We start from the raw sequence: 27,183 nt of genomic DNA, 5'->3' as shown, positions 1-27,183 counted from the left end.
CCCCCCCCAAAACAATAGTTGCTCAGAGTGAGGAAGAGACCGCGACTACTCATACGTGCAGTGGGAGCATGCAGAATGAATAAAGCCACCCTTTTACAGGAAGTTGGATCAAATTAATAAAAAAAAATAATAATTTAACCAAGAATAGACGTTACAGCAATTTTCTGAGTTAAAAGTAAAGGATCCCCCCCCAATACTACTTACCTAGGTGGATGCTGCATCTGTCCCCGGCGCCTCCACACTGAGAACCAAGCGATTGAACACCGCCGATCGCTCGGTTTTCCAAGCTTCGTGGGCAGAGAGCTGCAGACTGTCAGTCACAGCTCTCTGCCCTTCTCCCTCTTCACTCATTGAAGCGCTGAGCAGTGGAGGGGGCAGAGCAGCCATCTCAGGCTCTTAGTGGCATGCCGAGAGGCTGAGCGCGGGTGTCAGTCCAGGCACCTGGCAGATCCAGACTCCGTGATCAGGATGACGTGGTGCCTTGACTGAAAAATCAGTGACAATCAGCAGAGAGCAGACTTCAGCCAGGTCACAAAAGTGCAAAACGAACTGTACTCCTGTAATCCATTTGAGAAGTACAGCCAAACAAGCTTTGGCTGGACTTCTTTAACCACTTCAGCCCCGGAAGATTTTACCCCCTTCCTGACCAGAGCACTTTACAATTTGGCAGTGTCGCTTTAACTGACAATTGCGCAGTCATGCAATGCTGTATCCAAATAGAGCTTTCTTTTGGTGGTATTTGATAACCTCTGTATTTATTTTTGCGCTATAAACAAAAAAAATTTTTTAAAAAAGCAACAATTTTGAAATAAAATATATTTTTTACTTCTTGCTAAAATATTCCCCCCCCCCCAAAAAAAATCATCAGTTTATGTATTATTCTACTTTTTTTTACCACAAATATCGCATTAAGCGTATTTTGATTGGTTTAAGCAAAAGTTATAGTATCTACAAACTAGGTCTAAGATTTATGGCATTTTTATTATTTTTTTCTTTTTTTACTAGTAATGGCGGCTATCTGCGATTTTTAGCGGAACTGCGACAGACAGATCGGACACTTGACACATCTTTGGGACCACTGACATTTATACAGCAGAGAGGTGATAAGGCGCTCTGGTGGAGGTGGGTAGCTGGTCAGAGGGATGATAGTGATAAGATGGCACTTCTGGCAGCACTTTGGTTAGAGGAGAAGCAACTCTGAAGATATAAAAAAGGAAAAGAAGGCGCCTCTAAGTGCAGTATGTAAATTTTAATAGAGTGCACAAAGGGTTAAAAGCACTTACAAGATTGTTGAGTGTTAAAAGACTTGATAAAATCAGGAGTCCTCATCTGTGGCATGTGTCCATCCTCAGCATGGTGGTAGAGAGCAGTGTAGAGCCGTCCAGCAGCTGTAAAGCGTTCTCATGCGTGTTGGAAAGAGGAGGCAGCAGGGAAGCCTGTATTCACTGCGGGACACACAAGGCTGATGGTGTCAGTGTAGAGAAGGTGGCGGACCTCTGAGGTCTGACGAAGGAGCCGCACATGCTCCGAAACGCGTTACCACCCCCTTCTCTACACTGACACCATCAGCCTTGTGTCCACCGCAGTGATACAGGCTTCCCTGCTGCCTCCTCTTTCCAACACGCATGAGAACGCTTACAGCTGCTGGACGGCTCTACACTGCTCTCTACCACCGTGCTGAGGATGGACACATGCCAGAGATGAGGACTCCTGATTTTATCATGTCTTTTAACACTCAACAATCTTGTAAGTGCTTTTAACCATTTGTGCACTCTATTAAATTTTACATACTGCACTTAGAGGCGCCTTTCTTTTCCTTTTTTGACATTTATACAGCAATCAGTGCTATAAATATGCACCGATTACTGTATAAATGTCACTGGCAGGGAGGGGGTTAACACTTGGGGCGATCAAGGGGTTAAATATGTGTTCTAACTGTATGGGGATAGGACTGACTAGGGGAGGAGACACATCATTGTTTCTACTTAGTAGGAACAAACGACATGTCTACTCTCCCCTGACAGAACAGGGATTTGTGCGTTTACACACACAAATCCCCGTACTGGCTCTTGTGCACATGATCGCGCGCATTGGGTCCCCCGCTGTGCAGCGAGCATGCGCATGCCTCCGGCAGCTCTTAAAGGGAACCCCATACGGGGTTTCACGCAGGGGTGCCATTCTGTACCCGTAAAAAGACGTAAGCCGGTCGGGAACCTGTTAAGAATACATACTTGAATAGAATATATACATTATTAAACCAGGAGTTAAGTGTCACTTTAACCACTTGGACCGTTTACGGCACAAATGCTGCGGCAAGGCAACTCAGCTGTGCAAGCCGACGTACCTGTACATCGGTCCGTGCATGTGGTATTGTGGGCACGGCGTGCAGGCTCGATGTCCGCTGGCCACCCATGATCGCAGTACAGAGGCAGAACAGGGATCTGGCTATGTAAGCAAGGCGGATCCCCGTTCTGACAGGGGACAACTCAGATGTGCTGTTCCTAGTGATCAGGAACAGCGATCTTAGTGTTGTCCCAGCAAGCCCATCCCCCGCACAGTTAGAACACACCCAGGGAACACAGTTAACCCCCTTGATCTCTCCCCAGTGTTAAACCCCTTCCCTGCCAGTGTAATTTATACATTGGTCAGTGCATTTTTTTTTTTTTTTTTTTTTTAGCACTGATCACTGTAATAATGTCACTGGTCCCCAAAAAGTGTCACTTAGGGTCAGATTTTTTCACCAAAATGTCACAGCCCAAAATTAAAACCAAAAAAAAAAAAAAACAACAGACGCTATAACTTTTGCACAAACCAATATATACATGCTTATTTTGATTTTACCAATAAATATGTAGCAGAATACATATTGGCCTAAACGGATGACTACATCTTTTTTATATATTTTTTTTCAAAATGGTCAGTCTTTTTTGTTTATACTGCAAAAAATAAATACGAGCCATTTTTAGCAAAAAAATTCTGATGCAGTTTGCCAGCATCGTCTTGCAAGACGAGCAGGATTCAAGCCTCTGGGGGGTGCGATACCGCATGTGGCCAGAGGTGTGGAGACACTTCATTCCCGAGTGTGTCTGGAGCCCCTGCACACACCAGCAGTGACTGTGGAACGCATTATCTGAGTTTCCATCGATTCTAATGGGGAAACCCGATTTGATATACGCGTGCTTTTGGATTATGAGCATAATTTGTTTGTGAAGAATGCTTGTAATCCAGGTACTACTGTACCACCAAAAGAAAGCTCCATTTGTGGGTAAAAAAAGGACAGCAATTTTGTTTGGGTACAGCATCGCATGACCACGCAATTGTCAGTTAAAGCGATGCAGTGTCGTATCGCAAAAAATGGCCTGGTCATTAACAGGGTAAATCCTTCCAGGGCTTAAGTGGTTAAAGTTCACCTGTCATAAAGGTGTATGCGGTCATTGCTTTTTTTTCAGAAAGTTGGCTGCCTGGTTAAAGAGGAAGTAAACCCTGCTGGGTTTTTCTTCCCAGAAAAGTAAAGGCATAATGTGCTAGTATGCACCGCATACTAGCACATTATGTGACACCTGCAAACGAAGCCCACGTTTGCAGGTAAACCGTAAATATCTTCTGAACGGTGCACATTTAGGAGATATTTACAGTACCTATATGTAAGCCTTATCCTAGGCTTACCTAGGAGGTATAACTTCCCCGTGGAGGTTTTTCTTACTGCTGATGCCCCTGGCTTTAATATCTTCTGATTCAACAACTTGCAATAAGCATAGCGAAAACTAACACACCCAATGCTTGTTCCAGGTCTGTAATCAAAGTGTGGAAACCACATATTGCCAAGAAAACAGCATTCCAGGAGGAGGCAGGCCATGCATGTCTTATGGCAGGTGTACTTTAAATAGGCTTCCTGAAAGTACAGCATTTTTCCTCATTCTAGCTTATGACCTCCAACTGGCAGAAGTTCACATATCTTTGTGTCCACTCATATGAATGAAGGATTTACCCTGTCCCCAATCCCCTCCGGCGATAAATCAGTTTCATTCTTTAATGGTTTAGTCATCCTTGGAAACATACAAAGGACAAACTGCTTGCTTTCACCAACAGAGCTTAAACACTAGTGTGCACGATGCTCTATACAAGAATGCAATGGCAATATCCTTGGATACTGCAGTAGCATGGGACAGTATCAGTAAGACAGCCTCACCGTGGAGCACACAGCCTCCTGAGGATTTACTGAATCTTAAAGTGCATCAATAGGCAAGGTGTGTTTTTTTTTTTTTTTTTTTTAAGTTTTGCATAGTGTGGAAGAGTCAGACTAGTATTTTTTCATTGAGGTCTGTGTCCCCATTGGGGAGGTTTCCCCTCTATTTGTACCGGTGGCTATTGTCACAGGGAAAGAGGAAATCCAAAACTGTAGAGCTGTTGCTAAAACAAGAGGTATGAGAAAATATTTCAAAGGGGACTGCTGTTCTGGTGACAACTGTCAGAGGGGAATGCCTCTCACACTGGGAGATTTTCCCTCATTTCCTTTTGTGTCTCTGGGACAGGAACTTAAGGAATATCCCCAATAGTACACAAACAGCCACAAAATACAAACTGGCAGGGATTTGAACTCTTCCCCCATGCTATTCAAATCCACTAATTGCTGATGCACACACTAGAAACAAAGCCGTTTAAAACACTACTCCTGTACATAACTGAAAAACATTAGGGCAACACATTTTCCTCAATTTTGGACAGAGTACAGAAGGCCTAAACCTGCTCGTTTTTTTTTCCCCATTAGGGAGATTCCTCCTCCTGTGCTGTAGACTAAGGCTCGGTTCACACTAGGGGCGGCACAACTTGCAGGTCGCCTCACCGAGGCGACCTGCACACGACATCCACAGCGACTTGCAAAACGACTTCTGTATACAAGTCTATGCAAGTCGCCCCAAAAGAAGTACAGGAACCTTTTTCTAAGTCGGAGTGACTTGTGTCGCTCCTATTAGAACGGTTCCATTGTACAGAACGGGAGGTGACTTGTCAGGCGACTAGGTCGCCTGACAAGTCGCCCCTGTGTGAACCGGCACTTAGGCTCCATTCACATTAGCATATCTCCAAAGTCGCACGATTTCCAGTGTGACTGATGTGACTAGTTGTCACAGGAACATGTCTCCAAATTGGAAGCTTTCCCCTCTACTACTTCTCTGGGACAACTTAGAAGACCACATTCACAAGGACCCATAGACCTGTAGAGGGGGGAGAGCCATTTATGTTGCTGGAACGGTGTTGGCATTCTATGCTAGTCAATGCAGACACAGTGACTTTATGGACTCACCTGCACATTCAGGATGAACCATAAGGACAGGTACACAGCACTGAAAGCAGACAGTGTATATTAGCTGTGCGCTGGTCCCTACACACCTGTCAGACTTCAATGTGCAAGCAAGTCCATACAGCCGCTGTGTTTCCTTTGACTAACACAGGCTGCCTGCACACTGCTCTAGAAACAAATGGCTCTTCATACCACTCAGGTCTATGTTCCCAATGAACGAGGTCTTACTTTCACTTCCATACCCGGAAACATTGGTGATCAGGACATTTAAAAGGTGAATCTCCCTAACTGAGGCACAGAGACAGAAAGTTCCAACACCTCTCCACATCATCCAATTGTAGAAAAAAACATTGCCTTTAGTTACACTTCAAAGCCAATAGCCCATAAGTACAGCAGTTGGGAGCTTAAAGCTCCATACACACGATTAGATTTTCTGCAGATTTTGGTCTTCAGATTAACCAAAACCATGTAGTGCAAGGGCCTGTCTGATTGCATACAAATTGAAACTTTTAAGGTTTGACCTCATATTATATGGTTTTGGTAAATCTGAAGACAAAAATCTGCATAAAATCTAATAGAGTGTATGGGGTCTTAGCATAGGTGTGTGCAGGGGGTGAGCCAGGTGTGCCTGGGCACATCCTAATCACCTTGTGCAGCACCAGTTCCCCCTGCTGTCCCACCACCCACAGCGTTCTAGCTTTACTCCTCTCCACTTCTGTCAGCTGCTGCAGGGGATGTGTCAGGATGGAGAGTAGGGGAAGAAGCTGGTAAACATGTCATTCACCAGCCACTTCATTTACTGAATGAATACAATGAGTGATCGATACCGATCACTCCTGTGTCCATTCATAACTGAAGCATTGGAAACTGTTTGTGAAGGAACACGAAGCAACTCAGCACTTCCCATTCATTCACTGTCCAGTGCAGCTGAGGCTGTAGAGAAACAGACTGGGAAATCTCTGTCCTCAGTCCCTTTCTCTATCTCATAAGTGAGACATCAGGGGTCTGTTTGGTCCCACAACAGGACTTGAAAATAAATTGTAAAAAAATAATACTATTATAAAAAAAGAATGTAAAAAAATTGTAAAAAAACGACACCATCCACTGCCCTACTGATACCGTCTATTGCTCTACTGACATTGTCCATGTTTTAATACATTTTAAAGTTTGTTTACATTTATAATAGTGTGTGTATATGTATGTAAACCTTGGGGTGCACACCCTAATGCAATAGGCTGTGCACACCTATGGGTCTTAGGTTCCATTCATATTTGGCATTTTGGGATCAATTCTGCCTGCAATCTAAAAATCGCACAATTGCAAAACCCATGTTGGGGTGCCATTTGCGATTGCGGGCATAACAGCAGCGATTCTGTCCAAGATCCCAAAACACCAAATGTGAATGGAGCCTAAGCCCTAGTTCACACCAGTGTGGCATTGAAATTGCGCTACTTCAGCGTAATTTTAAAGCTGCAGATGAGTGCGTCTGGATCAGCAATTGAATTGCTGCTTGCAACTTCATTTAACCCCTTCCCGCCGACCGTACGCAGATATGCGTACTCGGCTTTCCAGGGTTATACCGGGATGATGCCTGCAGCTGCAGGCATCATCCATCCCGGTACCATTGTTTAGACCCGGCGATCGGCTATCCGAGTATAACAACCAATGCGGCTAAAAGCCGCTCGGCTGTTATACCGGAGGGGCGGGACGGGACATCGCCACCTCCCGTGCGATCGGGAGGCCCGGTGTCCAATCGCCTGCCTTTGGCGGTTGGGGGCGGGCTGGAACGAAGCTGTGGGCGGCTTCGTTCCAGCCTTCTCATTGTAAACGCAGAAGCGACGTCATGATGTTATTTTCCGTTTACTCGGCTGCCAATGGCGCCGGTTTTAAAAAAAATATACAGTGTGCAGAATCGCCGTTTTCGGCGATCTGAATACTTTGAACTGCAAAGGAGGGATCGGGGGTCTAAAAGACCATAAAGAGTAACTGTCACCACCTATTACTGTCACAAGGGATGTTTACATTCCTTGTGACAGCAATAAAAGTAAAAAAAAAAAAAATCTTTTAAATACAATTTATAAGTATAAAAATTAAAAAAAAAAAAAAAAAAAAAAATTTTTTAAAGCACCCCTGTACCCGCGAGCTCACGCAGCAAAGAAAACGCATACGGAAGTCGCGCTCACATATGTAAACGGTGTTCAAATCACACATGTGAGATATCGCCGTGATCGTCAGAGCGAGAGCAATAATTCTAGCCCTAGACCTCCTCTGTAACTCAAACCTGGTAACCTTAAAAAAAATGTAAAGCACCGCCTATGGAAATTCATAGGTACCGTAGTTTGTCGCCATTCCACGAGTGCGTGCAATTATAAAGGGTGACATGTTTGGTATCTATTTACTCGGCATAACATCTTTCACATTATACAAAAAAATTGGGGTAACTTTACTGTTTGGATTTTTTAAAATTCATGAAAGTGTTCTAAAAATTTGCGAATACCGTGTGATATAAAATATTGCAACAATCGCCATTTTATTCTCTAGATTCTCTGCTAAAAATATATATATATATATATATATATATATATATATATATATATATATATATATATATATATATATATATAATGTTTGGTAACTCTAATTTTCTAGCAAAAAATACGGATTTTAACTTGTAAACACCAATTTTCAAAAATAGGCTTAGTCATGAAAGGGTTAATAGAAGACAATGCAAGTTTCCATGAAATCACAGAAAAGTCGTTTTCAAACCAGACACAAGTTCCAACTATTTCAACGTTTCCAGTGCTGAAATTGTGCGACTTCTCATGCGATTTTGAACTGTCAAACTATTGGTGTGAACGAGGGCTAAAAGTGAAAAAAAGAAAAAAAAAGGTGGTGAACAGAGTACACCCTCCCCAAGTCCTTACCCTTGTGGGTCATGAGCTGTCTACCCTAGCAACCAGTGCAGTGGTCCAGCGCTTTGAAATCCCCACTCTTTTCTGTGCAGCACATCCAGGATGGATCAGAGGGATTGTTGGCACACAGACACTGATCTGTCCCAGAAGCACTGCAATGATGAGAGCAATCCTGATTGGTCAGTGCTGGCACACAATACTCGCTCTGACCCATTCCAGAAGCACTTCAGGAGGATTTTAAATCCTTGGACTGTTGTCGGCTGTGTGGGCACTGACAGCTCATCACCTACTGAGGTAAATACAAGGACTGGGGGTGGCTGTAGGATGTAACGTCACCTTTTCATTTTATTTTTAAATACCGTAGGTGAAAACTTTAAAGCTAAGTAAAAGCAAGCCCCCCCATTTTGACTAGAGTTACACCTGGTACACACGATGAGATTATGAGACGGGTGATCTGGGTTCTTTTTGCATGCTCAACCGATATCGAAAATGAAGTCTACTAAAGTTACTGTTATTGCAGAAGAAAAAGCTTTGTGCTTGTCCCATTGGATAATTCCGCACAAGCTATCCTGATCGGCTCTTGAAAGCTGTGTACTGATGATCGGATTATTGTATGATCGCTTCGAAAGCCGTACGAGTTTCTGATCATGTGTAGCAGGCTGAAGGGAGGGTTACCACTTTTTCTTAAAGCCAAGCCTGAAAAATTTAGCGGCATACAACTAAAAAAAAAAAAAAAATTTTTTTTGTTTTTTTAGCACACTCTATAGCAGTTGTCTCCAAACTATGGCCCTCCATTTATTCAGGGCCTACAATTCCCATCATGCCTAGTCATGTCTGTAAATGTCAGAGTTTTACAATGCCTGATGGGACCTGTAGTGCCGTAGTTTGGAGATCCCTGCTCTATAGGATTGTAAGACCTAGAACACCTTTGGGCGCTCCAAAGAGAATAGTAATGTGGCGTGCATAGTGCCCCCTCACCCTCCTATCAGGCATTATTCTGAGCTACATTCCTGTCTGAATATTGTGTCCGGGTTTCAGGTAGACAAACCCGGACACATGATTCAAAACCCGAACTGTCCAGGTGAATCCCGGACAAGTTACAACCCCTTTCAGGTTTTCTTTGCCATTTGTGTCCCATTGGGGAGAAGTGAGGGGAGAGTGAAAGGGTGATAATCCCAGGGTGTCACCATTGGATTTCCCTTCCATTCCTGTTCTGGTGACAGCCCAAAATGTAGGATTTTTTTTTTTTCTCTAGTAGACGGATGAGATGGGGACACAGGCAGCTGTAAAAACCTGACACGGGTTCTGATCCATCTCCAAACTAAAAGGTTTTGCCTTTAGTTCCACTTTGAAGTGCAATAGCTAGAGGCTTAATAGAGAAAATAAAAGTGAGGTATAGATCCAGGTCTCACCCTCAGGGATCCTTCCTCTCCTCCGCTGCTGCTGCTGGTCAGACCGGGGCTGAGGACATCATGGACGGCTTCCCGGGCAGTTTGGCCAGGCTCTGCTGGGGGCATAGGATGCCTAGCCGGGGTTCCAGGGCTGAGGGTGACGTTGTGTGCGTTTTCCCCCCACCTCCAGGGGTACACCATGAAATCGCTGAAGCCGGGGCTGGTGGGCACAGGGCTGAGCGGGGTGGCAGAGAACGGAGTCCGGCGGGGTTTGATGGGCGTGTGGGCGGAGGTGGTGGGGGACACCGCCTTGATGACAGACACCAGCACCGGGCGGGGAGGAGATGAGTCGTGAGATGAAGGAGACGGGTACACGTCAGACATCATGCTGAGGGACACCGGGGAGGAGAGCGCGCCTTCTTCTCTGGCGGTGTACAACCCATCCGACAAAGGGAGGAGGTGAGGCGCCCGGCAACACTGTCCGCACAGCTACGGGACCATCAGACAGGAGGCGGCGGCCGCTCGGTCCTTCTTTTTTTCCCGCGTTACATTTCGCGCCTGTTCGTAGCCAATCACAGTCGCGGCTCCAGGCGCCATCGCCAGCGATGTAAGACGGACAGAGCGGACGACCAATAGCAGCGTGCACTACAGACACTCGTCAGAGAACGGAGGTTGCTGATAGGACGACGATAACGTCAGACGGTCCTATGGTAGAATAAGTGCAGCGCGTCTATTGGAGGAGGCGGAGGAGAGGTTCTTTCCTGCTGGTGTTTGACAGTCTCATCCTTCCATGAATGGAAGACGTCACCTTCCAGACACACAAGTGACGTCAGCTAGAGAACGGAGTGACACGAGGAGGGCGCTGCGGCTGGGTGGGCTGCTGAAGGATGCTGGCGCCAAAATTTACACTGCCAGTTTCCCGCGCTCACATAGATGCTTCTAGAGAACTGCGCTGTGTGACTGGAAAGCTTCCAGCAGAAGTTAACTGCTTCACAGGTTACCGGCTATTTGTCAGGATAGAGAATGGAACAACATGGAATGCCCATAGAGAATAATGCAACAAAATGGAACGCTCACAGAGAATACTGGAACGCCCTGAGAATAATGGAATAAAATGGAACGCCCACAGAGAACAGTGGAACGCCCACAGAGAACAGTGGAACGCCCACAGAGAACAGTGGAACGCCCACAGAGAACAGTGGAACGCCCACAGAGAACAGTGGAACGCCCACAGAGAATAATGGGATAAAATGGAACGCCCACAGAGAATAATGGAATAAAATGGAACGCCCACAGAGAATAATGGGATAAAACGGAACGCCCACAGAGAATAATGGGATAAAACGGAACGCCCACAGAGAATAATGGGATAAAACGGAACGCCCACAGAGAATAATGGGATAAAACGGAACGCCCACAGAGAATAATGGGATAAAACGGAACGCCCACAGAGAATAATGGGATAAAACGGAACGCCCACAGAGAATAATGGGATAAAACGGAACGCCCACAGAGAATAATGGGATAAAACGGAACGCCCACAGAGAATAATGGGATAAAACGGAACGCCCACAGAGAATAATGGGATAAAACGGAACGCCCACAGAGAATAATGGGATAAAACGGAACGCCCACAGAGAATAATGGGATAAAACGGAACGCCCACAGAGAATAATGGGATAAAACGGAACGCCCACAGAGAATAATGGGATAAAACGGAACGCCCACAGAGAATAATGGGATAAAACGGAACGCCCACAGAGAATAATGGGATAAAACGGAACGCCCACAGAGAATAATGGGATAAAATGGAACACCCATTAATAATGGAACAAAATGTAACGCCCATAGAGAATAATGGAATGTCCATTGAGAATAATGGAACAAAATGGAATGACCATAGAGAATAATGGATTTTTGGATGATGGACTTTATAGGCATAACACTGATATACATTAAAAATATATTTATTACAAAAAATAAAATCAAGACAATTACACAAAATTTCATAAATTATTCACAAAATGTGCCTATGAGCATAGACAACGCCCCACATACATATAGGATAACAACAATCAAAAGATCGGAGGACCAAACAGATCACTCTACAGCACGGGTCACCAAACTTTTTACTGTGAGGGCCACATTTTACTTTTTTCATATATTCGTGGGCCAAAAAAAAAAAAAAAAAAAAAATCATTTATTTATAAATTAATCTGCAGCAGCAGAATATAATTTGACAGGCTGCTGGCAGTAAAGCTGGATGGCGCACCTGTATCCTCAGATCAAACCTAAATGCCGTGAACTCCCGCACGGTGATAAACTTCTAGTGTACACAAGGCCTTACATCTGTGTTACCGTGACACCTCCCCCATACATTTGGTACCCATCAGGAGTCTCCCAACACATTTGTGTCCCCATCAGACTCTCCGCTGCACATTTGTGTCCCCCTTCCATATTTGTGTCCCCAGAGACCCCACCCCCACACATTTTTGTCCCCATCAGAGACCCCCCCACACACAATAATGTCCTCATCAGAGACCCCCCCACACACAATAATGACCCCCACACACAATAATGTCCCCATCGGAGACCCCCACACACAATGTCCCCATCAGAGACCCCTGCACATTAATATCCCCATCAGAGAAACAGAGACCCCTGCACATGAATGTCCCCATCAGAGACCCCTGCACAATAATGCACCCCCTTCCACATTTGTGTCCATCAGACCCACCTCTCCACATTTAGGTCCCCATCAGAGAGCCCCCCCCCCCCCACAGCACTCACATTTCAGTCCCAGTAATATCGATGCCCAGGTTCAGCGCAGCTCCTTTGTATCTCCCAGCTCCTGCCCGGCTGTTACACAGGCACATGGTATGCAAACTGACAGTGGGGAGAGAGCTAGGAGGTGCAGCAGGTCCTAGCCAGCGGCTCTAGTAAACAGCTGCTTAATGAGGTGCCGGGTTGGCAGGGGTCGCCGGGTTGCGGGACCAGCACTGCATACTGCCAGGGGTGAGTATGCAGCGGTCTGGAAAGCCTATTCTACAAATGGCATCCTCCCCTGAGAAGGGATGGCTGGTCAGAGTGAGATCAGGCCATGAAATGTTTGCAACTGTTTTCAACACTGCAGCCCCTGTTCATTTTACTAAAGATCTCTTTTACTGACTTTAATCGCATCCCAGTATGGTCAAGATGCGACAGGTTCTCTTCAATTTTCCTAGGACCATCAAACTGAGGAACTGGGGGCAGGAGAAGACAAATTCCCTCAGGGGACTGTGGTGAGGCTGACGACTCCGCTTCTGAGGTGTCAAATGTGGGAGAGTCAGCTTTCACAATCTGTAAGATTGATGGTACAATTTCCTGCTGTATGATCGGCTCCACATTTATGTACCCTTAACTTAGTGTTTGTGTTCGCTAAAGCCTCCTCAAGTTGTGCATGCCTTTTCCTGTCCATTCATTGTTGGAAAAGCTTTTTTGTACCTGGAGGATAACCCAAATAAGCATTATTTTCCTTTCTAAAAAGTTTTCACGCTTTATCCTATGGTAGAGAAAATTCACTAAGTAGGGTATACCGGCAATTAACGCTACTATATCCTTTGTGAATAAGTCTGACTTGTCCAGCAGACAATACTCAAATACTTAGGGATCCAACTGATAAAAGATTGGAATTCCTATTAAAAAAAAAAAAAAAAAACACTTTTTTCCTGGCAGATTGAGTGTCTCAGCCTGTGCTGACAGTAATTGGTTAACGTTGAGAGACCAGTTTAAACAGGTGTTCAAGGTTATCCTGCTCAGGAGGCAGCTTTATGTTTGCAATAGTTGCTATGACAGATTCTATCCTTTAGGCCTTGCGCCCTTCGCTAAGCGTCATGCAAGAAGCTCCTGGCTTGTCTTCCTTTTTGCAGTGAAACAGCTATCTGGGGATATTTTGGATAATATATCCAAACAATTTCTAGTGAAAAAGTAAGATACTGAAGCTTCCTTATGAGGAGGTGCCCCCGCTTGCTCAATAGGGAGACTGCTTCTGCAGTTCTCAGGGATCTGGCAGAAGGAGTGTCAAGATGAATGGGGGACTTCCTCAATAACTCCAAGGTACAAACTGGAGTTCCAAGTGGTTCCGTTTTCTCAGATCAAATGTTCCTAAGGATCCAGAGAAAAAGTAGTCTCTCTCAAGCATTGGACCATCTTTTGGCAAAAAGTGTTCATGGTGGCCCCCATGTAAGAGCAGAGGTTGGGGTTTGGTTAAATCCATTGGACAATGGACATTCTGGATCTCAAAAAATTTAGATTCAATTCCTGAACATAACCACTCTTTTTTTGCAAGAAGTCAATCCAATCAGTTATCTCCATCCTACAAGGAGGAGAACTTCTGGCGTCAATTGACGTGAAAAGATGCATATCTCCATATGCCTATTACCTCGCTCACTAGTAATATCTACTTTTCAAGTAGAATATCTTCATTTTCAGTGTGTAGCTCTGCTTCCGATATAACTACTGCACCTTGAGTACAAAGGTTCTGGCTCCTCTTCTAGCCAGATTGAGGGCCCAAGGTATAACGATTATGGTTTACCTAGTCAATCTGTTCTTGATAGACCAGTCGGTAGCCTGCTTAGACCAAAGTATGGTCAGCACATTCGACTACCTGGAATATCTAGGTTGGATTCTCAACCTAGGAGAAATCTTCTTTAAAACCATGATGAAGGCTAATACTTGGGTCTGATCATAGGTACACCCAGAAAAGGGTATTCGTACTCCAGGCAAAGATCAGTGCCATAAAGGAACTGATTTAGGTGGTCGAAGCAAGATGAATTTCTCCGATTCAACTTTGCATGAGGTTGTTGGGAAAGTTGGTGGCTTCATTCGAGGCCGTTCCTTATGCTCAATTTCATCAAGATTGCTGCAAAACAGTAGCCTATTGGCTTGAAACAAAAGGGTTCAAGCTCTACATTCCCGATGCGTCTGACTCCAAAGCCTACGGCCACATCATCCTGATAGCGCCTGATCTTGGAGGCTAAGCAGGGTCGGGCCTGGTTAGTACCCTGATGAAAGACCACCTGGAAATGCCAGGTGCTGTAGGCTGGGTACGCTGGAGCCTCAGTTTTTGGTTAATATCCTAAAATCTGCAAAGGGGAAAATCCTTCCTTCAGTTACCTGGGAAATAGTAACATATGCCAACCTTTTTTGTTTAGGTTGGGGAACAGTCCTGAAAGAGGCAACTGTCCAAGAGAAGTGGCCCAGATCAGAAATGGCCTTGCCCATTAACATTTTAAAAATTCAGGCAGAGCGCTTGGTCCTGAGTGCCTGAATGTTCAGTTTACGGTATTGTACTGCCAGGATTCAATCCGTCAATGCCACAGCAATGACCTATATTAATCACCAAGGGGGCACAAGAAGTTGTGAGGCCCAGAGAAAGATGAATCATATCCTATCTTGGGCAGAAAACAATGTACTTTGCCTATCGGCAGTTTTCATTCCAGGAATAGAAAATTGGCAGGCGGACTACTCGAGTCGCCAGCAGTTGTTCCCGGTAGAATGGTTCCTTCACCCCAATATCTTCCTGTCGATATGTCAAAGATGGGGGATCCCGGACATAGATCTGTTTGCGTCCAGGATTCAAAGAAGTTGACAACTTTGTGTCAAGAACAAAGGATCCGCTAGCATGCGGAACAGATGCCTTGCTATTCCCGTGGAATCGGTTCTCACCGATTTATGCATTCCCTCCTATTCTGCCTGCGACCATGACTTCTTCGCAGGATCAAGCAGGAAGGGAAGTCGTTGATTCTTGTGCCCCCCAGCAGGACCCAGGAAATCTTGGTATGCAGAGATCGTAAAGATGGCAGTAAGGGACCCATGGACCCTACCATCACGGCCAGACCTTCTCTCGCAAGGTCCGGAGTTCCATCCTACTTCACAAACGCTAAATTTAACGGTTTGGCTATTGAGACTCACACTCTGAAGAAGCGTGGGCTGTCGGGTTCAGTAGTTTTCTACCTTGGTTAATGCAAGGGTGCCGGCCTCCATAATTATATATTATGAAGTCTGGAAAACATGTCTCCTGGTGTGAAACCAGGAGCTGCACCCCAGGAAATAGGTCAAAGGTAGAGTCCTTGACTTTCTGCAGATGGGGTGAGAAATAAAGCTGGCCTTGAGTCCTTGCTAAGGACAGGTCTCGGCCTTATCGGTATTATTTCAACAACCATTTGCTTCGCATTCTTTGGTTCGTAACTTATTCAGGGTGTAACACGGCTTAATCTCCGGTTAGGTAATCCGTCAGGTCTCCCACTTACCAGACCGGTGAGTCCGCTTGGGCAGAGGGTAGGCTCCCTTACGTATCCGACTCGGGGCCCCTGATAGAGCAGACAGGAAGCCCACGAGTGCGGAGTGGTATGAGGGCCTGGTGTAAGGATCTGGAAGAGAGGTAGTCTTCCAAGCAGCAGGAACTTCAGGAACACTAGGAACAGATGCTGAGCAGGAGCTGTTTAGGCTGGTCACACACAGGCAGAGGTTGGCAACGGGCTGGCAGCAGAAGTACAAAAGGGGCGAGCAAGAGCGGGGACAAACAAGCCGGGGTCAGGTTCAGGCAGCAGTCAAGGAGGTCCAATAGGCAATCCGGGTCGTAACAGATTAGAACTTCAGGAACACAGAGAGGATCACGGAACTTGGCACAAGAGCTGTTGATCAGGCAGCACGATCAGAGATTGCAGCAAGCCTAAATAGGCTGATTGGCACCAAACGCCACGCACGTGCGCGCGCCGATACGCACAGACGCCCGAGCGCTCCCCCGGACACCGGCGCACACACCAGCACCAACAGGCACACGCATACCAATGCCCATAGGCGGACGCGCGCGCCCGGGCACCACCACGCACACCATGGCCAGCCGGACCAGACACACCAGTGCCCCCAGAAGCACGCGCCCCAGCACACACAGGAACGCGCGCACCAACGCGCCCCGACGCCCAACCAGGTAACCTCTGACATAATCCCTGAACCCTTGGGACTTCAATTTAGTTTTGTTGGCTTTTTTTGGCCAGATACAAAATAATATATATATATATATATATATATAATATTCCCTTGGTCCTTTTTTGACAAGGAAACTTTTCTGGTAACCATATCTGCTGCAAGAAGGGTATCAGAATTGGCTGCTCTCTTTCTTGTAAAGAGACATATTTTTATTATTTACAAGTATAGGGTAGTATTGCGTCATCCTAACTTTTTACCAAAGGTATTATCAGGTTTTTATCTAAACCAGGATATTGTTCTACCTTCATTTTTCCAGAACCATGTTCTTTGGAAGAAAAATCACTACACTCTCTTGAAGTGGTAAGAGCAGTCAAAGTCTACAAAGACGATTGCTCAGATTCGGAAAATGGATGCTTTGTCCGTGTTTCCTGAAGGTCCTAAAAGAGGACAGGCAGCGTTGAAATCTACTATTCTAAATAGATTCGACAAGTAATCGTTCAAGCTTATGGTTTAAAGAGGTAGATTCCAACCTCTCAAATCAAAAAGCACTCCTCTAGGGCTGTTAGTGCTTCGTGGGCAGTGCATCACCAAGCCTCCATGGAACAATTCTGCAGGGCCGCAACTTGGTCTTCAATCCATGCATTTACCAGATTCTATCTGGTGGACATGAGGATTTCGCCTTTGGGTGCAGTGTACTGCAGGTAGCAGTATAAATCCTCTGTTCTCATGGTGCCCTACTTTGGTTGTGTCTCCCTCTCAGTTGGCATTGCTCTGGGACATCCCACATAGTAATTTACTATGGCTGTGTGTCCTGTGATGTACGATTAAAGAAAATAGGATTTTTATAACAGCTTACCTGTAAAATCCTTTTCCTCTTTCTAATATACACGTGTATTGTTTGCTACAAAACTGAGATACTTCCGGTATGAGAAGGGTTATATAGAGAGGCAACCTTCTTGTTTAGGGTGTGCCAGTGTCCAGCACCTGAAGGTGGACTATATCCCACATAGTAATTACTATGGCTCTGTGTCCCGTGATATTCTTCAAAAGAAAAGGATTTTACAGGTAAACTGTTAAAAAATCCTATTTTTATAACAATCTAAATTATCGGGACGTGGCAATTTCTACAAAAGTGTCGTATCCACAGCACCACTCTGTGGTGATACGAATTTTTAATCGCATAGAGAATAATGAAACAAAATGTAATGACCGGAGAGAATAATAAGGTATGTCGAGTGGAATGCAAGATTAGGCCTCATACCCACGGATGTTTTTACAGTCGCTTTTATGAATGTTTTTTGCAGCTTAAAAACACCTCTCCATGTTAGCCTATGGCCTCATGCCCACCATGTCGTTTTTGAGCTGTAAGTGGCATAGGCGTTTTTAAGCTCCAAAAAAAACCCAGGACCAGTGCATTCTGAGGCTCCAGCGCTAGAGCTGTAAAAACGACAGACGCCAGTAAAAGGTGTTAAATACGATTTAGCGAGGCTTAACGCTGTGTACACAGCGTTATACCTCGTCCAGCGTTTCTCTGTCTCTTCAAAATCAGTGGTTCCCTATGGGAGCCCATTGATTTGAATAGAAGTTGGATCCAGATGATCCAACTTGTGGTGCAACTTGTGTGCTGAGAATCTTGAAGGGGAACCCCGCAAAAATTTGGGTGAGGTTCCCCCCAAGATCCATATCAGACCCTTATGCGAGCACGCAGCCCGGCAGGTTAGGAAAGGGGGGGAACGAGCGAGCGCACCCCCCCTCCTGGACCATACCAGACCACATGCACTCAACATGGGGGGGTTGGGGCTTTGGGGTCCCTGTGTCCCCCCCTCACCCCCAAAGCACCTTGTCCCCATGTTGATGAGGACAAGGGCCTCTTCCCAACAACCCTTGCCCGTTGGTTTCGGGGTCTGCGGGCAGGAACTTATCGTGATCTGGGAGCCCTTTAACAAGGGGCACCCCAGATCATGGCCCCCCACCCTAGGTGAATGAGTATGGGGTACATCGTAACCCTACCCATTCACCTAAATAGAAAAAAAAAGTGTCAAAAATACACACACACTACATAGGTTTTTAAAGTATTTTATTAAGGCAGCTCCGGCTCTTCTCCCTTTTCTGGCGACGTGTTCTCTCCTCTCCGGTTCTTCTCCCCTCTGCTCTCTTCTTTCGCTACTATCTTCTGCTCTTTTGCTGGGTTTTCTCCTGTTCTTCCGATGTTGACTCAACGTGATTTCCCGATGTAATGCCTTATATTGGCATGGGGCGGGGCCACCCGATGACGCAAGTTAGAGGACACGCCCCCTTGTGATGTCATTACCCCATCATGCCCCGGGTGATGACATCACAAGGGGGCGTTGCCTCCAACTTACCTCATCGGGTGGCCCCGCCCCATGCCAATATAAGTCATTGCACACGGCGGACCCAGCATTACAGCGTGAGATCGTGTCGAGTCAACATTGGAAGAAAAACAGAGGGAGAAGGCTCAGCAAAAGAGCAGAAGATAACAGAGGACAGCGGAGAGAAGAGAACATGTCGCCAGAAGAGGAAGAGCCGGAGCTGCCTTAATACTTAAAAAAACCTGTGTAGTGTTTGACACTTTATTTGGGTGAATGGGTAGGGGTACGATGTACCCCATACTCATTCACCTAGGGTGGGGGGCTGTGATCTGGGGGGCCCCTTGTTAAAGGGGGCTTCCAAATCATGATAAGATAAGACCAACGGGCAAGGGTTGTCGGGAAGAGGCTCTTGTCCTCAGCATGGGAACAAGGTGCTTTGGGGGTGGGGGGGTGCAGGGGCCCCCTCTGCCCCAAAGCACCAACCCCTCCATGTTGAGAGCATGTGGCCTGGTATGGTCCAGGAGGGGGGCGCTTGCTCGTCCCCCCCTTTCCTGACCTGCTGGGCTACGTGCTCAGATAAGGGTCTGATATGGATCTTGGGGGGTTCCCCTTCAAGATTCTCAGCACACAAGTCGCACCGCAAGTTGGATCATCTGGATCCAACTTCTGGTGCGACTTCTAATCAAATCAGTGGGCTCCCATAGGGAACCATTGATTTTGAATAGAGAGAGAAACGCGGCTGAAAGCTAGCGTGGCTAAACGTGCACTGAAGCCAATGCAAAACACGGGAAAAAAAAAAATCACATTTTTAACGCCGCTTTCTTCCTGGCGTCGGTACTAGCTTTGCAGTTCGTTTTTTTAAAATGCCCGTGGGCATGAGGCCTTATAGCAAGCGCTGGCTGGGAGATAACAAAATGAGAATATCAGAGGAATAATCGGCTAGTCTCAAAAAATGAAGAGGTTACAAAAACTCTAGTATGACAGAATACAACTTTAAAAGTGATGTATTGTAATGTATTCTGTTTCCTTTTTCTTCTTCTCCAGATGAATACTATACTGATTTAACGAAAATCGTACAATTTGGTGACGTACACGAACCCTTCGCGTGATTTTGTGTTACCAGTCCTGATCGGCTCTCGAAAGCTGTGTACTAATGATCAGATTATCAGACAATTGCTCCAAAAGCTGTATTTTTCCATTTGATTTTCTAAACATGTGTACGAGGCATAAGCCTCATACACACAATGAGAATATCTGACTTTTTTTACATGCTAGTCTCATGTTAACCACTTGCCGACCGCCTCACGCAGATATACTGCGGCAGAATGGCACAGGCAGGCAAAGTAACGTATGGGTCTGATCGGACCCCCGTCCCAGTGCCCGAGGCGGTCGGCTTCTGTCCCAGAGCGATCAGCGGTGAGGGGGAGGCCATCCATTTGTGGCCACCCCCTCGCTCCCAGCCAATGAGATTCTTCCTCTGCTGCTGTATAGTAAACAGCGGCAGAGGAAGTGATGTCATCGTTCCTTGGCTCGGTATTTTCCGTTCCGGCGCCGAGGAGAGAAGACATCGATGTGAGTGCACAAACAATACACACACAGTAAAACACACCAGGCACACTTTACACCCCCCATCACCTGCGTTTTGCCCCTCAGCCCAGCCCACCCAAGTGCAGTATCGATCGATCACTGTCACTTACAAAACACTAAACGCATAACTGCAGCGTTCGCCTGATCCCTGCGATCGCTAACAGGTTTTTTGGTAGCGTTTTGGTGAACTGGCAAGCACCAGCGGCATAGTACACCCCGGTCGTAGTCAAACCAGCACTGCAGTAACACTTGGTGATGTGGCGAGTCCCATAAGTGCAGTTCAAGCTGGTGAGGTGGCAAGCACAAGTAGTGTCCCGCTGCCACCAAGAAGACCACAAGCACAGGCCCATCGTGCCCATAATCCCCTTCCTGCTGCATTCGCCAATCCTAATTGGGAACCCACCACTTCTGCAGCACCCGTACTTCCCCCATTCACATCCCCAACCAAATGCAGTCGGCTGCATGAGAGGCATTTTCTTTATGTCCTCTGTACCCCTACCAAAAAAGATGTCGTGTCTGCAGCAAGCGCAGATATAGGCGTGACACCTGCTATTATTGTCCCTCCTGTCCTGACCAGGGCTTTTTTTCAGGGGGAACTTGGTGGAACTCAGTTCCACCACCTCTGGCTCAGACTCTGGGGGGGGGGGGGGGGGCTGCTCACCACAATCACTTGTAAACACAGAAGTCCAGTTTCTGTGTTTACAAGTGACAGCTCTGCACTCTGTGTGTAATGCAATCCTGGTATTTAATGCCCCTTTAAGAACCTCCTGGTGTTCGTGAAATTTGACTAACCACACCCACTATTTGATGTGATTTGGAGGGTGTGTGTGGGTGGAGGGGTTTTGGGGGGACGTGATTGAGTTCCAGCACCTATTTTTTGAGAAAAAAGCCCTGGTCCTGACAATCCTGGTCTTTGCATTGGTGAATGTTTTGAACGCTACCATACACTAGTTGAGTATTAGCGTAGGGTACAGCATTGCACAGACTAGGCACACTTTCACAGGGTCTCCCAAGATGCCATCGCATTTTGAGAGACCCGAACCTGGAACCGGTTACAGTTATAAAAGTTAGTTACAAAAAAAGTGTAAAGAAAACACAAAAAAATATAAAAAAAAAAGTTGTTTTATTGTTCTCTCTCTATTGTTCTGCTCTTTTTTACTGTATTTTATTCTGCAATGTTTTATTGTTATGTTTTATCATGTTTGCTTTTCAGGTATGCAATTTTTTATACTTTACTGTGTTTTATTGTTAACCATTTTTTTGTCTTCAGATAGGCCATTCAGCTGCAGAGCGGATTTATTCATCTTGACAGCAAGAGCGTTTGCTCCCACGATATATAAAGCCATGAGCCATGACTCTAGCGGAGGTGATATATGCCAAAGCATGGGGGCAGCAGGGGCGGAGGAGCGATTTGCTCCTAACTTTTGGGGCACATGCTCCCATGCTTCGGCATATATAAATGGTGCATGTATGCCCATCATTAGAAGTGGGTGGATGAAGGGAGGTATTCTAATGGTGGGCATACCCACCGATCAATCTCTTTTTCGTTCAGCCCACAGGCTGCATGAAAAAAAAAAAAAAAAAAAAAGATTACAATATATGCCCAACAAGGACCAGCAACGTGCTGGTATGTTGCTGGACTTTGAGTGGTTATACCAGAATGATACCTGCAGGTTTAGGTATCATCTTGGTATCATTCTTTTCAGCCAGCGGTCGGCTTTCATGTAAAAGCAATCCTAGCAGCTAATTAGCCTCTAGACTGTTTTTACAAGCAATGGGAGGGAATGCGCCCCCCCCCCACCGTCTTCCATGTTTTTCTCTGGCTCTCCTGTCCCAACAGGGAACCTGAGAATGCAGCCGGTGATTCAGCCAGCTGACCATAGAGCTGATCAGAGACCAGAGTGGCTCCAAACATCTCTATGGCCTAAGAAACCGGAAGCTACAAGCATTTCATGACTTAGATTTCGCCGGATGTAAACAGCGCCATTGGGAAATTGGGAAAGCATTTTATCACACCGATCTTGGTGTCATCAGATGCTTTGAGGGCAGAGGAGAGATCTAGGGTCTAATACACCCCAGTTTTTTCAAAAAAGAGTACCTGTCACTACCTATTGCTATCATAGGGGATATTTACATTCCCTGAGATAATAAAAATGATTAAAAACAAAAAAAATGAAAGGAACAGTTTAAAAATAAGATAAAATAGCAAAAAAAAAAAGCACCCCTGTCCCCCCCTGGTGAACGCAATCGTCCTGGCGTCAAATGTAAACAGCACCATGCATGTGAGGTATCACCGCGAAGGTCAGATCGAGGGCAGTAATTTTAGCAGATCTTTGTAAATCTAAAGTGGTAACCTGTAAAGGCTTTTAAAAATGTATTTAGTTTGTCGCCATTGTGCGCAATTTTAAAGCATGTCATGTTTGGTATCCATGTACTCGGCCTAAGATCATCTAATTTCATCAAACATTTGGGCAATATAGTGTGTTTTAGTGCATTAAAATTTAAAAAAGTGTGTTTTTCCCAAAAAAATGCGTTTGAAAAATCGCTGCGCAAATACTGTGAAAAAAAAAATGAAACACCCACCATTTTAATCTGTAGGGCATTTGCTTTAAAAAAAATATAATGTTTAGGGGGTTCAAAGTAATTTTCTTGCAAAAAAAAAAAATTTTTTTTCATGTAAACAAAAAGTGTCAGAAAGGGCTTTGTCTTCAAGTGGTTAGAAGAGTGGGTGATGTGTGACATAAGCTTCTAAATGTTGTGCATAAAATGCCAGGACAGTTCAAACCCCCCCCAAATGACCCCTATTTTGGAAAGTAGACACCCCAAGCTATTTGCTGAGAGGCATGTCGAGTCCATGGAATATTATATATTGTGTATTATGACACAAGTTGCGGGAAAAAGACAATTTTTTTTTTTTTTTTAACAAAGTTGTCACTAAATGATATATTGCTCAAACATGCCATGGGAATATGTGAAATTACACCCCAAAATACATTCTGTTGCTTCTCCTGAGTACGGGGCTACCACATGTGTGAGACTTTTTGGGAGCCTTGCCGCGTACGGGACCCCGAAAACCAAGCACCGCCTTCAGTATTTCTAAGGGTGTAAATTTTTGATTTCACTCTTCACTGCCTATCACAGTTTCGGAGGCCATGGAATGCCCAGGTGGCACAAAACCCCCTCAAATGACCCTATTTTGGAAAGTAGACACCCCAAGCTATTTGCTGAGAGGTATAGCGAGTATTTTGCAGACCTCACTTTTTGTCACAAAGTTTTGAAAAAAAAATTTTTTTTCTTGTCTTTCTTCATTTTCAAAAACAAGTGAGAGCTGCAAAGTACTCACCATGCCTCTCGACAAATAGCTTGGGGTGTCTACTTTCCAAAATGGAGTCATTTGGGGGGGTTTTGTGCCATCTTGGCATTTTATGGCCTTCGAAACTGATAGGTAGTGGGGAGTGAATCAAAAATTTACGCCCTTAGAAATCCTGAAGGCGGCGATTGGTTTTCGGGGCCTCGTACGCAGCTAGGCTCCCAAAAAGTCCCACACATGTGGTATCCCCATACTCAGGAGACGCAGCTAAATGTATTCTGGGGTGCAACTCCACATATGCCCATGGCCTGTGTGAGCAATATATCATTTAGTGACAACTTTGTGCAAAAAAAAAAAAAGTGTCACTTTCCCGCAACGTGTGTCAAAATATAAAATATTCCATGGACTCAACATGCCTCTCAGCAAATAGCTTGGGGTGTCTACTTTCCAAAATGGGGTCATTTGGGGGGGGGTGCCATCTGGGCATTTTATGGCCTTCAAAACTGATAGGTAGTGAGTAGGGATGAGCTTCGTGTTCGAGCCGAACCCATGTTCGACTCGAACATTGGCTGTTCGGTCGTTCGCCGAATTCCGAACTTTATGGGCCGTTCGCGCCAAATTCGTGTGGCGCGTCACGGCCCATAATTCACTGCGGCATCGCAGTGCATTGCTGGCTGATGATTGGCCAAGCATGCACTATGACCCGCATGCTTGGCCAATCACAGCGCCGCGTTAACAGAGAGCCGTAATTGGCCAAAGCCAAGGAGGCTTTGGCCAATTATGGCTCAGGGGATTTAGTACACGCCCCACACTATATAAGGCCGCCTGCACGGCGGCCCTGTGTAGTGTGTGTTCCGGCGTTCATTGAGAGAGAGAGAGAGACAGACAGTGACATTTGATTTGAGTTAGCTAGATTAGGCAGGACAGTCAGTCAGTTAGCTGCACTTAAAGTGTATTGTCTATATATATGCATCCCAGGTGTTGCATATATATATATATATATACACTGTATTCAGTTTAGCTAGATCCGTTCCTGTTATCTTCTAGACTATTTACATTTAGTGCAGTGCGTCCTGCTCACAGTGTTCAGCTAGATCAGTTCCTGTTATCTTCTTACTGACAGGCAGGCTTGTCTTGTTACAGTATTTTGAAGAAAATTACTGGTGTTCTTTTGATCCTATTAGTACCACAGTCAGGCAGCTAGACTATTTACATTTAGTGCAGTGCGTCCACCTCACAGTGTTCAGCTAAACCTACAAGCTAGTGGGGTGCGTCCTGCTCACAGTGTTCAGCTAGATCCATTTCTGTTATCTTCTTACTGACAGGCAGGCTTGTCTTGTTACAGTAAATACAGCTACCTGAAGAAAATTGCTGGTGTTCTTTTGATCCTATTAGTACCACAGTCAGGCAGCTAGACTATTTACAGTTAGTGCAGTGCGTCCTGCTCACAGTGTTCTGCTAAACCTACAAGTTAGTGGGGTGCGTCCTGCTCACAGTGTTCAGCTAAACCTACAAGTTAGTGGGGTGCGTCCACCTCACAGTGTTCAGCTAAACCTACAAGCTAGTGGGGTGCGTCCTGCTCACAGTGTTCAGCTAGATCCGTTTCTGTTATCTTCTTACTGACAGGCAGGCTTTTCTTGTTACAGTAAATACAGCTACCTGAAGAAAATTGCTGGTGTTCTTTTGATCCTATTAGTACCACAGTCAGGCAGCTAGACTATTTACAGTTAGTGCAGTGCGTCCTGCTCACAGTGTTCTGCTAAACCTACAAGTTAGTGGGGTGCGTCCTGCTCACAGTGTTCAGCTAAACCTACAAGTTAGTGGGGTGCGTCCACCTCACAGTGTTCAGCTAAACCTACAAGCTAGTGGGGTGCGTCCTGCTCACAGTGTTCAGCTAGATCCGTTTCTGTTATCTTCTTACTGACAGGCAGGCTTGTCTTGTTACAGTAAATACAGCTACCTGAAGAAAATTGCTGGTGTTCTTTTGATCCTATTAGTACCACAGTCAGGCAGCTAGACTATTTACAGTTAGTGCAGTGCGTCCTGCTCACAGTGTTCTGCTAAACCTACAAGTTAGTGGGGTTTGTCCTGCTCACAGTGTTCAGCTAAACCTACAAGTTAGTGATTGATTTTGCTAGCTGCAGTATCAGTACATATATATATATATATATATATATCCCAGCTTAGTGCAGCTACAGGCCATTAGTATGTCTGGAAGGCCAAGAAGGAGAGGCAGACAGTCACAAGCCAATAAGAGAGGGCAAGCAGGCTCTGTGTCTAGTGCTGGTCGTGGAGACGGTGCATCCTCATCAGCACGTGGCCATGGGACACGCTTGGCCTTTTTTTCGGCAGCTGGCCATGTTGAGCCGCAACATGCGGAAGACTTGGTCGAGTGGATGACCAAGCCGTCCTCATCCTCCTCATCCTCTCTCACCCATGCCCAGGGTACTTTGTCTGGCAAAGCAGCGGCCTCTTCCCTCGGCTCAATGTCATCAGTGACTCCTTCCCTAGCCCCACCATGTCCTCCTGAGGAGTCCCTCGAACTGTTTGACCACAGTGTTGGGTACATGCTCCAGGAGGATGCCCAGCGTTTGGAAGGCTCTGATGATGATACTGAGCTCGATGAAGGCAGTAAAATGAGCACGGACAGAGGGGGTGCCCAAGAAGGACAGCAATCTGGCAGTCATGCTCCCCCTGCTGCAGCATACTGCCAGGTTTGCTCCAGTGATGAGGAGGGAGGGGATGATGAGGTCACTGACTCAACGTGGGTGCCTGATAGGAGGGAGGAGGAAGAGGAGGCGGCACATCACCAACGAGGCAGGATGCCCTCCAGGGGCCAGCCTAAGGGCAGCACATTGACTGCATCACACCCCAAAGCTCCACATGTGCAGGGCGCTGCAGTCTCTGCGCGTTATTCAAAAAGTTCTTTGGTGTGGGCCTTTTTTGAGACGAGTGCATCAGATCGCACCGCTGCTATTTGCAACATATGTCTCAAGCGTATCTCGCGTGGCCAAAACATCTCCCGCTTGGGTACCACATGCTTGACCAGACATATGTTGACCTGCCATGCAGTTCGTTGGCAAGCGTATCTAAAAGACCCACACCAAAGAACAAAGAGGACCTCTCCTTGCTCCTCATCAGCTGAGATTTCCAACCCCACTAGACCTTCAGTCCTCTCTGAGACCTGCACTGAGAGGAATGAAGGTGTAGAATTAGGTGTGTCACAGCCAAGTACTTGTGGGCAATCTGATTTTGGTACCCCGACGTCAGATTGTACCAGGCAAATTTCCCTGCCCCAGCTGCTGCACCGCCTAAAGAAGTTTGCTCCCAGCCATCCACATGCCCAGCGGTTGAATGCTAGCTTGGCAAAATTGCTAGCACTTCA

General features: G+C 45.9%; 2 protein-coding genes across 2 annotated transcripts in view; one reads left to right on the top strand and one right to left on the bottom strand.

The window, feature by feature from the left end:
• The window catches only part of ZNF367 (zinc finger protein 367), a 35,004-nt gene extending 24,834 nt beyond the window's left edge, over nucleotides 1-10,170 (bottom strand). The window contains exon 1 of the mRNA XM_073633111.1: nucleotides 9,624-10,170. Within this exon, the coding sequence (XP_073489212.1) occupies nucleotides 9,624-9,989 (366 nt within the window). The 5' untranslated portion in view covers nucleotides 9,990-10,170. The remainder of the gene's footprint in view (nucleotides 1-9,623) is intronic.
• Nucleotides 1-27,183, top strand: part of HABP4 (hyaluronan binding protein 4) — a 274,086-nt gene that overhangs the window by 63,012 nt on the left and 183,891 nt on the right. The gene's annotated exons all lie outside the window — the stretch shown is intronic.

The sequence above is a fragment of the Aquarana catesbeiana genome, linkage group LG01 (assembly GCF_042186555.1).
Source record: "Aquarana catesbeiana isolate 2022-GZ linkage group LG01, ASM4218655v1, whole genome shotgun sequence".
Lineage (NCBI taxonomy): Eukaryota > Metazoa > Chordata > Amphibia > Anura > Ranidae > Aquarana > Aquarana catesbeiana.
This window is presented reverse-complemented; position numbering and strand designations above follow the sequence as displayed.